Source organism: Sturnus vulgaris, chromosome 2 (assembly GCF_052056855.1).
Source record: "Sturnus vulgaris isolate bStuVul1 chromosome 2, bStuVul1.hap1, whole genome shotgun sequence".
Classification (NCBI taxonomy): domain Eukaryota; kingdom Metazoa; phylum Chordata; class Aves; order Passeriformes; family Sturnidae; genus Sturnus; species Sturnus vulgaris.
The window spans coordinates 34,114,459-34,126,763 of NC_142244.1; the positions used below are offsets into that span (position 1 = coordinate 34,114,459).

The following is a 12,305-nucleotide window of genomic DNA, read 5'->3' on the forward strand; positions in this document are numbered from 1 at the left end:
AAAAAGTGCAACTGTCATTTGCATCCCAAATGGACTCAGTGCTGCCTGTTCAGGCACTGTAGAGTGCCCATGTATCATGACTCTCAACCTCCAGGATCTATCTCCTCCCGGATCTCAAACAGAATTTATAATTTGTCCTAGGGACAGGTGACTGCAATGAATGGTATAATATCCAGAAACAACAGGGAAGTGGTAGAATCTCCATCTCTGGAAGTGTTCACAAAACCTGTGGATGTGGCACTGGCGGACATGGTTTAGTGCTGAGCATGGTGGTGGTAGATTAATACCTGGACTCGGCAATTTTAGAGGTTTTTTCCGACCTTCATGACTCCATGATTCTATGATTCTAAGTAAGACTGCTTTCCATAAATGCCTCGATTCCAGCCAGCTAAGGTCAAAGCAAGTCCAAGACCAATTAGATAAGTGCCTTCCATGGACGCTATGAGTATAGAAAACCTAAGAGGAGCTTCATTGACCTCAAACCAAAGCAAATTCTTTTTCAGGAGAGAGTAAGGACCTGGGATTCATGACCTTACCTGACGTCATCCAGCCAAAACGCCAGACATCTAAGCTTAATTCCGTTCATAAAATCATAGACATTAAGTGGCCTTGGAGACAAAGCACCTGAGCACCATATAGGACACAACAGTGGATCTAGAGAAGTTCCAGTGATCCCAGGGCATCCTGCCTGGCCTTCAGCTGTTGCTCGGAAAGAATCTCTAATTCCACAAGATGCCAGCATTTCAGAAAGTGAACTGAGCCTGTAAAGTAGGATTCAAAACACACTTAAATATTGTTACAAACTTCGTGTGAGTCTCTTCATTTTGAGATCTATGTATGTAAATTAGCAGGCAGAAAAAGCTTGCTATGCTTTTTTCCTAAAGAGAAAACTGTTTACAAGTGTAAACCATGAACTGTTATGGTATTTGCTTCTGCTATTTTAAAGCACTAGAAGAATTCCAAAACACAAAGGCAAACCAATTCCCAGACTCCTTTGAGAGTCACTGAGATAGAGGCACATGCCATTTGTGCTTTTCAAAAGTCTCCTTCTCTTAACATATTTTCATTTGATGTTTCAGCTTAAACCAGCGTACATTTACCATAGACATTTTGCAGCTGGTAAGGGCTCTGATTCACATGTAAGGGTAAATTAAGCTCTGATAAGTGGAGAAGAGCTCTTCTTGCACAATTCTCCCTGTGTCAACTGCTTCTCCCTCGGGAATGGATGAACAGCAGGTTTATCTCCTCCCTTACCAATTTCAACCCTGAAAATTAGTGCAAAGTGACATGAATTTTACTTCATATAGTACAATGGGTTGAAAGCTGCAGGTGCTTAGAGACACCTACGCAGGCTGTGTGCTTACAGAGCAGTAACCACCAGTGCATAAAAGCTTCAGCTTAATCCACTGCTACAAGAAAGCAAATATCCTCATTTTGGTAAAATAGGGCCTGCTGTGGATAGTATCACCTACCTCAGCTTTTGATTTTAAAGGGTTTGGGATACATCTTGATAGACCTGAGCAGACAGGCTTTTGCTGAAAAAGGGTGGAGGGAAGAAAATACCTCCCTAAAAACTGCTTGGAGGATCAGTTGTAGGACTGAACCATCCTCTGCATGAGGAAATGTTCTGTCCCTGGCAAATCACACCTCCTTCCCTAAATATCTGCACTCAGGAACCCCTGTTTCCATCCCAATCCTTTATAACACTATTCAGGTGGTTGTATTCATATCTGAGCCCATCAGTGCTGGGTGCTCACAGCATCCACAGAGGTGCAATCTGTGATGCCGTCATTCACCACTGCAATCAGTTGCCAAAATGCAACAATAGCCTTCAGAATATGACTAAGAACAGCCATATTACACTGGGGAAATTATGAATATTTATATAGCTCTAGGACGTGAGTCCCCTTGATGATAATTTACAAATGCCTGACTCCATTTAACTCCAGCACAGGCATTTCTGCTTTACCTAACAATGAGCAGGCAATCAGATCTGTTAAAGTTTCTTGGATCAGATCCTTCTTCATATCAGGAAACAACTTCTCTTTTTCACTCATTCAGGTGCCAATAACTTACTATGATATTACTCCAGGCGTAATTATCATCATCTCGGCACCAGTGCTCACAAAGAGCCCTCAAACTTCATGGCACATTACAAAGAATCTGATTCAATCTCTAATAATCCTACTTTTACTATCTTACTCATGATATTTGCATATAAATCAGTGGGGTAAATTACATGTTACACAGGATTGGGCTTGCAGAATCTAGAGGTGTTTATGCCCTTTTCCTGTAACCAGTATAGACTAGGCAATTCAGAAAGTTGCCAATAATGACTTTTGGAACTGCAGTATTTAGAAACCATCCTTATCATGGAAAGTAAGACTTTAGAGCTGAGAGGCACGACTCAGGATTCCACACCTAAAATGGTGGAAATGCTATGACCCAATAAAAAAAGGCCTTAGAAGAGGAACAAGATGCTTAGAGACCTGGAGCACCTCTTCTGTGGACACAGTTTGTGCGAGTTGGGATTGTTTAGCCTGGAGAAGACTCCAGGGAGACTATTGCTCCTTCCAGCACCTAAAGGGGCTCCAAGAGAGCTGGAGAGGGACTTTCGACAAGGGCATGGAGTCTTAGGGCAAGGGGAAATGGTTTTGAACTGGCAGAAAGCAGACTCAGATTAGATACTAGGAGGAGATTCTTTTATGTGAGGGTGGTGAGGCACAGGAACAGGTTGTCCAGTTAAACTGTGGATGTCCATCCCTGGAATTATTCGAGGCTTTGAGCAACTTGGTCTTTTAAAAGGGGTCCCTGCCTACGGTGGGGGTGGGGGGTTGTAACTAGAGGATCCTTAAGATCCCTTCCAACCCAAACCATTCGGGGGTAATCACCTGTAGAACTTGAACAGGCAATATACAAGACAAAATTCAGTTTTATTTTTGTGACTGGTATCGCTATTTTAACATTATGAGAACCAAGCAGTGAAAACATCTTCAAGATTTTACATCAATTTTATGTTCCCCTTTGCACACATATACTGATAAGAGGGAACAAGTACAATCTTCCCCAGTATATGTCTCCATAACGAGTTCTAAACAATCTGCTTATTAGGTCTCATTTTATGCAGAAATAAAACAACCGGCAGCACAAGCCATGATAAAGTGTTTGCACAAGGCAGAGAGAGATAAAAGCCTTCCTCAGGTGTCATTACCTGAATTTACCTGATCACAAGGAGCTGAATACGTGCCATTCTTCAACAGCAGTCTTTTCCCATTGCCAAGCAAAATTCTACTGGATCCACACACTAAAGTGACAGGACATATCCCTCTAGTGGTGTAAACTGACATGATTCAGTTACTCACTGATCAGTTAAACCACAACGTTTCAGGGCAACATTAAACTGGATGGAAAGAGGATCCTTTGCCACAGGAAACCTGAGGCCACAGGAAACTACTCCATCGGCATGACAAGCACATTTTTAGTAATAGCAAAAATAAGCATTTCAGTAGCTCTGTTTGGTTTTTCCTATTTCAGAAACAAGACATTTCCTCCATAGATTGTACAGATCAGACAAAGAAAACCCAATGCCTGGACAGAGGTAGGTTTGATCCTATAATCAGATAGACCACGTTTAGATGCAAAGAACTTCAGGCTGTCACATTATATTCAGTGTAGTAATGGACAGAACAAGGCACAGCTCAAGGTTACAGAGGAAAAGTACTGATTTTAATATGTATTCTTGTAACAGCTGAAGCAGTCAAAGTTGGTTTTATGGAAGTCAAGTTTTACCTCTACAAAACATTCTCAGGGGGGAAAAAAACCCCATCTATTGTAATAGTTTGGGGCTGCCTCTTCAATACCATCCTTCTGAGTGCAGTGACTGAAAGGTTTGTCGGAGTTCAAAAGCAAAGAATCAAGCTACAGAACAAGTCAGAAGTGAATGCATATTGTGATGGAGAATACTCCAGAAACATGCCAAATAAATAAAAATTCCCTAGTGATTGAAATTAAGGCCTAGCTTTGAATTTTTCTTGTATTTCTGTGGAAATCAGAATGGATGATAGCCTACATTACTGGTATCTACCACATAAAACCCTTCATTAATTTATCTTGCCCAATTTTAAAGCTAGTTTCATGTCTGACTTCTTTTTCTAGTGTGGTGGCAAATCTTCTTGTGGCCAGCATGCACATGATGAGAAAAGAAACAAGCACCAATATTTTTAATTATTTATTTAAAGGCAACTGTAATTCAATATTATAAAAATTGCCTACATTTTCCCATGTTTTTGCCATTTTTGCTCCTGGTGAATAAATATTTAACTATTAGTTAATACTTTAAATATTTCACAGTTCTCTCCTTAGTTTCTGAACAACTGCGATTTCAAATTTTAAATTATTTTTCTGTCAAGAACTTCTAATCTTAAAATGGTTTATCATGAGAACAAAAATCAGAGTCCTACAAACTTCCTTATTATATAAACTGAACCTTCAAAAGTCTGAAAAGCTAAAGTGCATCAAGCAGGCCAGAATTCTCCTCACTGTTTACAGCTGGTTTTATATATCTCGATATATCAGTCTGGTACTCTTCAGACCCCAATCTTGAAAATCTAAATCTGTGGAAGTAATTTAGGTCTGAAAAATATAGGAAGACAGGTCTGCATATAAAAATCCACAGGGATTTTGATGATGTTTTGACAATTTAGATATATTGTCATTGCAACCACTAAAATAAATTTCATTTTAGTGCTTTATAGCATGATGAAAGGTAGAGATATGTGTTAAATACATCTCTACCTGATGCTGGAAGCAATTATATACAAACTGAACTTCAGAAGGCAAGATAGTCTTCAAGATAGATGTATACATTCTGAAACTGCAGTATTTACAGTATAAAAGGTCTGTGTTTAGATTGGCATGTTTTAGCTTACAGAAGGAAAGGTGAGAAGAAATAATATGTGGAAAAAGAAGTCTGTATTTTTATGCAGTTAAAATAAATTCTGCAGGCCAGCAGGGTGTAAGCACTGTGTACAGCTCCCAAGTTCTGCCCGAAGCTTCTCTTCTAGTCTTTGGATTGCCTTCTGAAACACAAAACACACACAGTATTATCAGGCCTTTACTTGTACACTTTATTCTTTTCCCTTGTGTCTCAAGTCTTTCCATTTTTAGACTGTACTTGCCTCTGGATACCAACTCTGCTTGAGAAGCACTTTGCATATTATGGGTGTAAGTATAGTACGCATAGTAAGCACTGAGGAAACTAAATAAGGCATCAGAGGAGAGGAAAACCCCCCTTTAGTAGGCAGTGCTATAAAAAACCTCCTTCCTTCTCCCAGCCCACGAGTACGAGGAACGCTTCTCTCTTCATTGCCTTCAGGAAGAAATTCTTCAGTGAGAGGGCGGTGAGGCACTGGCACAGGCTGCCCAGAGAAGTTGTGGATGTCCCATCCCTGGAAGTGTTCAAGGCCAGGCTGGATGGAGCTTTGAGCAACCTGGTCTAGTGGAAAGGGTCCCTGTCCATGGCAGAGGGTTGGAACCGGATGGTCATTAAGGTCCCTTCCAACCCAAATCATTCTGTGATGTTGTGAAGCTGTGCTTCAACAACATGAAGGCAGCACGCTGCCTCGGTCGCCTTACAAACCCTCCATGAAATCTGTAAGGAAAACCGGAGTGGAAAGCTGAGGGAAGAAACTTCCTCATTGCCCCCGCACCAGCTTGAAAAGCGAGTGTGGAGAGCACCGTGATGTTGTTGCACGTCCCGCCTCATCCTCATAGGGGCATCGCGCGAGTTCCCCGAGAGCCAAGCATGGCCCATACCGGTGTTTCCCCACAGACTTTCCCCATATCCAAGTTTTTCACCACAAAGTGCTTCCCCGACCCGGTTTGCCCGTCCGGCAGGCCGCAGCCCGTCCCCATGGCGACGGCGGCTCCTCCCCGCCGGGCGGGCCCAGCGCCGGCCCCGCCCGCTCTCCCGCCGCCGCCGCCGCTGCGCTCCGGGCCCGGCGCCCTTCTCCCTCCGCTTCCCCCGTGCCCCGGCTCAGCTCTAGCCTGGAGCGGGCGCCGCGATGGCTCCGGCCGCCGACCGGGAGGGTTACTGGGGGCCGCCGACCTCCACCCTGGAGTGGTGCGAGGAGAACTACGCCGTCTCCTACTACATCGCCGAGTTCTGTGAGTGGCCGCTCCGGCCCCGGTTCCTGCCCTGGCTCCGGGGGCCGCGTCCCACTGCCGCCTCCTTCTCCCTGTCCGTAGCCCTTAGTGCTCTCTGCCCGCGGCGGGGGAATCCCTCCTTCTCCTTGGCCCCTCTTTCCTGCGGGGTGGCGGTACCGCTACCCCTCAGCCAACGCTGGTGGGTGGAAATGGGTGTTTTCCACCGCCTTCCCCCACAAATCCGTGTCGGAAGCACGGGGTGGTGCAGCCCCTCTCCCCCCAGTTGTTTGAGCCCCCATTCCAAGCGTGTCCTTTCGGCCTGTGTCCGTAGGGATGGCAGGGCTGGGGCGGGGGTGCCGGGGGCCTGCGGGGGCGGCCGGGATGGGGTGGCCCGTGAGGTGAGGTGGGTCCTGAGGGTTATCCTGGGGAGCTGGGGTGGCTGTGTGGCACCACAGGCATGGGTGAGGAGAGGGCTTCTCGCTGGAGTCGTGCTTGGGGTGCCACGCTGTAAAACCGCACGGGTCTGCTGCTCTGCTCCCCTTGAGGTGGAACCATCTGCCCAGCCTGTACGGTCAAACCAGGTGAAACTGCTCAGGGAGAGAAAAGGTACCTTCCTATGCAAGATGCGTCTTCATCCAGGGAAGACACCTTCCTTTGGCCTTTGGTGCCTTGTGATGACCAGCATCAGTCAGCTGGCTCTGCTGCAGGTGGGGGGAGTTAAGCGAGGCTTGAAGGGTCGCTCCGTTTCACGTGGTTGTCTTTTAGAATAGCTCACAGCACTGGCAAGAGAGCAGGCCATTGGTTTGAACTCAAAACTCTGTTATTCAGAAACAGTCAGGATTTAGCATGTTTTAGGGAAAGAAAGAAGGGGCTTCAACTACAGGGTCATCCATCAGGTGCTTGAGAAAGGAGTGTCTTGCAGGTGATAAAAGGTCAAGCCCTCTGTCCTGAGGTTTTGTTGGAGAACTAAATGTTTTTGTATCCTGGGCAGCGATTTTAAAGGGTGTAGTAGTTATTATGTGTTGCTGCCTGGCAGACGCCCTGTGCTACAAAAAACTTTCACACGTTTAAGGTAGGTGGCTGCCTTTGAAGTGTTGGGGCCCTGGGTGCTAAAGTGACCAGGCTCACCTACCCTGAAGTGCTTGAAGTGGGCAATCTGAGAGGCCTCTCACATAGCCGGGATGCTTCAGCAGCGGTTTGGAAGAGCTTGGCGTGCAGAAGATGGAGGGTTCTTGGTATCCATGCCAAGCTGTGACTCCTGGTTGCAAACAGTGACATGGGTGAGGATCCAAAATGAATAATTGTGAAAGAGGCTTCAGAGTGTAGGAATAGGAAGGAGAATAGGATCTGAAATGAACAACGGCAGCATAAGCAGCTTAGAAGCTCAGAGGAAAAAGGAAGTTGGTGTGTAGATTTATGGCTGAGAAGGGGCACGCTGGCTGAAAAGGAAACAAAATTAAGTACTCTTAAAAAGGGACAAACTTAGAAGTTTAAATAGAATGAGACTTTTGCAGAGTATGTATTTTTGTGTTTCCTTGTTGTCAAGCATAATTTGTGAGATAATTCTCATAGGGAAGAGGAAGTTCTATTTCTTGACTAAGGTAAAAATAAATTTGACTAGCATGTAAATTTTTTAAATAATCCTTGCATTGTTGGCCTTGTTAACTGATACTTTTTGTCTGCTTTTGGATTATTCAGGAGAAGGGAGATGAGGATCAGAGTAATGGGAGGCAGAAAGACTTGCATTCTGAAGAAAAAGGGACTAGCTATACAAGGTCTGGTCCCTCCTTATGGTTTTGGTATTTGGGACCGTGGTTTGTTGGTCTGTCAGTGACATTGAAAAAAAAAAACCTGTGTATAAGGGCTGTGCTGTAAGATAAAGCATTTAAATGGTGTGAGTTTAAAATGCAAAACAGTAAGTAAGCCTGCTGTGGTGTAGGGTTAGCTTAACAGCAGCTAATTTCAGTCCAGATGCCAAGATGGGATAGATTTTCTCCAGCAGTGCTTCTGTAACAGTGCTTTCAGGGTCTGAGGCAGTAAGTATTGTAGAGATACTATTTGAAGTTTTACCTTACAGAAGAATGAAAATGAGTTTCTGACTTGGTACCACTCAGGTAAAGTTGATTGTATGTAAAAATGTTTGCATTAAATGTTTGTTATTAATAATTTATAAGAAACTTTGGAGGCCCAAAGATTGAAGAATACTGGTAGGTCCAAACCAAATAGGTTGCAGGCTGAAGAACCAAACAAAAAGCTTGTTGTGCAAATTACATTTTTGTGCCATTTAGCAAGTTGGTTTCAGCATGCTACTTTTAGTACAAAATTGCTACATTGTGTTCCAAAAGCCCACATGCGGTTCCTTGCCATTCACTCCTTAAAGAACTAGTGTAAATGATGGTAACTTATCAATTGTCTGTAGTGAGCCATGTGGAAGTGGGGTAAGGTGGTGGTGTAGCATTTCATACTTGCATTTCCTTGATGTATCCCAAACACAATGATATGCATTCAAAAGTTCAGGGTTTTTTTTAAATAATGAAAAATGGTTTTTCTTCCTTTGTGAGTCTCATCTAGTCAGTTTTTCTCCCCTGTGGAGGTGGATGACTAACTGCTCTGCATTCGTCTGTAGAATATTAAACCAATTGACATGGAAAACCAGTTGAAAAGAATTGTTTTGCGAGCTTAAGTCTATTAAGCCTTAAAATGAGTCCTATGTGCCCCACTGATCAAACCTATTGCGTGGTGTAGTAATCCCTTTTTCAGGGTTTCTCATTGATTGACTCCTGTGTGCTGGAGGGCTAATAGGCATGGTTTGGTTTACTTCCTCCTTTAAAACTAAACCTTTCCAGGTCCCAGTGCTTGAAAGCTGAATTATCTAAACTTTTGTACACTTGATTAAGAAAAATAGTAAAGGATAAACTCGCCATCCTCCCACATAAGCAAATAGAAAAAGGGCAAATATAGGTTCTGGTTTTTAGCATTTATCGCTCAAATGTTACAGCTTACTCCTTATTTTAGCAGGGTTGATGTTTCAGGCCAGTTTAGCCCACGTGGCATTGAGTTTTGAGGGTCTGTTTTGATGTGAATGTCTGTGACAGGAGCCTTACTCTTCTTGCATTCAGTCATTCCTGTAAGAAGACTTTCTCCTGTAGAATATGATGAGTGAATACAACTAATCGTCACGTGTTTGCTTTGCTGAAAGCATGTAGAGTAGTACCAATTCAGATAAATATTTTAGATTCAAAGGAGCCCTGTGTGATCCATGAGGGCTTATAATTCTCAGTCAGGAGAATTACGGGGGCAAATTTGCTGTTGTTATCAACGGAATGCTGTGTTCCAGTTTGGATCAAACTTGAGTCATGTTTCCAGTTATGTTGCTTTGAGCTATCATTGTCCACAAGTAATATGCGTCATCTACAATATGACTGGTTTAGAGATAGTATATCCTTATGCTGGCATTTACAGCAGCAAGCATCTAGAACATTGCTTCAGGCTTCTCAAGGATTGGTGAAATTGTTTCTTTCTTGGCTTCTGGTCTTGTCTCAGCACGTTCTGGTATCTTTGTATAAGAAAATATTTTTTTTATTGTTATCATTACCAGAGTTAAATCCATTAGCTTTTGGTTTTGTTAGAGATCTGGTAAGTGACTTCTTGTAACTGGGATTTCCTTATGGGACTCTTATTTAGGAAAAAAAATCTACTCATGTCATGAGAATCTGCCCATGTTTCTAGCTATTTTTGTTCCACTTCCTTAAAGCCTCCTGATTTTTTGCCTCAGACAAAAGATTGAGATAAGATTACTGTTACTTGTGTTGTTCAGCGTGAGATGTCTCATTATCTCACATCTTGGAAAGCATAGAGTGCCATCCAGGCATTCTCTACATTGTGAACATTGGCACAAAAATACTGTTGTTTCTTTTTAGGCATTGCTCAGAGAAGACAGCTGCCAAAGATGCACAGATCTCTGTTTTCCATGGGGTCATTAATTTAAAACATGAAAGTTTGCAAAATTTACTTAATTTACTTCTCTTAATGTAAAATGATGCCATTAATGTTGAATTTGTACTGCCACGTATGAACTGTCACTTGTTCCTCGTGGGTGTCCTGTTACATTTTGCCTTTTTTGCCAGAGGCTTTGGAAAGCATCCAGAGACTGTTGGACTAGGTACTCTCTATGTGAGAGTAAGAAAACTAAAATAAAGCCGACTGTCTGCCTTCAAGAGCTCTGCCTGTCCTTTCAATGATAAAGTGGCAGATGAGAGAAACATCATCAAGTTTAATTGGGTGTGATCAGCCCAATTGCCTGGCTGAGATGGAGTGGTTTAAAGATGACGTGACACAGATGAGTTCTAAAGAGTGTTTCAATGGAAGACGATGTCACAGGCCTGTAGACTTTAAGACTGAAAGGGATTTGAGTGTGTAAATTTAACGACTGTGTTGGAGGAAACCACATCACAACTTTCCTCTGGAAATTTATCTGGCTTCTCGAGGGAGCACCCTCAGCTGAGGAGACACTGCAAGCAAAAAGGTTAAGGAAGCATTAAACTAATTGATGGCGAGTGTAAAGTCAAGTGGAGTGTGCAGAACAGTGCTCAGCTGTGCTGTGCATTTTAGGATGAACACTTCTAGCTTTCTTTTTGTGCTGTGGACAAAAAGAAGTTGAAAGAGGGTTTCCTTTCTCCAAAGAATAATATAGCAGAAGCAAAATCATTAGCCAGATGGTCTCTGCTGTCATTTTTTTTCTTTCTATTTGATTTTGAATCGGTGGCAAATACTGATGCATTAATTTATTTCCTTTCCTAGACTGTAAAAGTACATTCTTGGCTTAAGCCTAAAGATAGTCTTGTCACACTGTTTTGATGCATTTTGCCACCACTAACGATTTATATATTATTTTAAATTCTTCCTTGCTTTTTATCTTTCATCTATGATGCAACTCTACCTTTTATCGCATGACAGTTTAATTTTCAGTTTTCCCACCAGCCTTCGTTGAAAAATGGAGTTGAAGGCTTTTACAAAGTTGGTTTCTCCAATCATCAGTCCTTACTTACCTATCATGTTATAGATATGCTTAAAACCTGGCAGATGCTGTGCTAATGGACCACATGTGTGTTTATCTACTACCAGTGTGTCGTTATTAAGCAACAATAAAATTCTTAAATATGGTTTAACAAAGCATTTGATTACTCTATAATTAGTACTTCATATTCAATACTTGTACAGCTGGTAGTTGGACATCTGCCACTCCAAATGGTAACAGAGCAGTGACATTTGTACAATGTAATTTTTCTTATGTGCAAACTGAGGTAGGTTTATAAACTGCATGATATGAATTTGCAGAATATATATTTGTAGCTAGGAATAGGAAGATTAATTTAAAATAAATGATTGTAAAGGAACACTGCTGACTTTTAAGTTACTTTTAATGAGCTTTTAGTCACAGATTAAAAACTTTTGTCATAATTGAAAGACAAAGAGCCTTCAGTCGGTTTGTTGTGTCGTGTGTGTGAAACTGCTGCTTATGTAATGCATTTTCTGTATTTGCTGGTGCCTTTCACAGATAAGTGGGAAAGATTTTTTTTTAAAGAAGAAAGATTTAATTATCAATGCAAACATGTTCAAAGGAAGTCTGGTAATTGTCTCCAGTCCCAACAGCTCGGCAGTGTATGGTTGTTTTATCTTGTGACACGTGTGAGTGCTCACACACTTGGCTGTTTCTCAGACTACGTCAAGAGGATCATGGAAAGGTTTGTGGCTATGAAAGGCTAATAAAATGCAAAGAGTTCTTTTAATTCAAAATGTGTATCAAAACATGATATTATAATGCTAGAGGAGAACCCACTTGCAAGTGATTGTCAGGGCAAAGCTACAAAGCTGCCTACCTTAGATTGCCTTCTAGCTGGGGGGCTCTTTGCACCTGCCTCATTAATTGCACTCATTCTTCCGTCCCTTAGCAGAGAAGCTGAGCTGCTGCATGAATTAAAGGTGTTTAGTTATTCTGTCTTTGTGGAAGTACTACAAAGAGCAAAAGAATATGTCAGGAAGAGAGAAATTCTAGAGAAGGTTGCAGTAAAAAAATACCCAGAGCTACACTGCTTTAGTGTCAATCATTTACCATTAATTGATCTGAATCTGCCCAAAGAGGCAAGCTCAGTGATTTTGCT

General features: G+C 42.3%; 1 protein-coding gene across 1 annotated transcript in view; it reads left to right on the forward strand.

The window, feature by feature from the left end:
- The first annotated feature begins 5,978 nt into the window (after positions 1-5,978).
- The window catches only part of ACER3 (alkaline ceramidase 3), a 51,533-nt gene continuing 45,206 nt past the window's right edge, over positions 5,979-12,305 (forward strand). Inside the window, exon 1 of the mRNA XM_014887350.2 lies at positions 5,979-6,165. Within this exon, the coding sequence (XP_014742836.1) occupies positions 6,063-6,165 (103 nt within the window). The 5' untranslated portion in view covers positions 5,979-6,062. The remainder of the gene's footprint in view (positions 6,166-12,305) is intronic.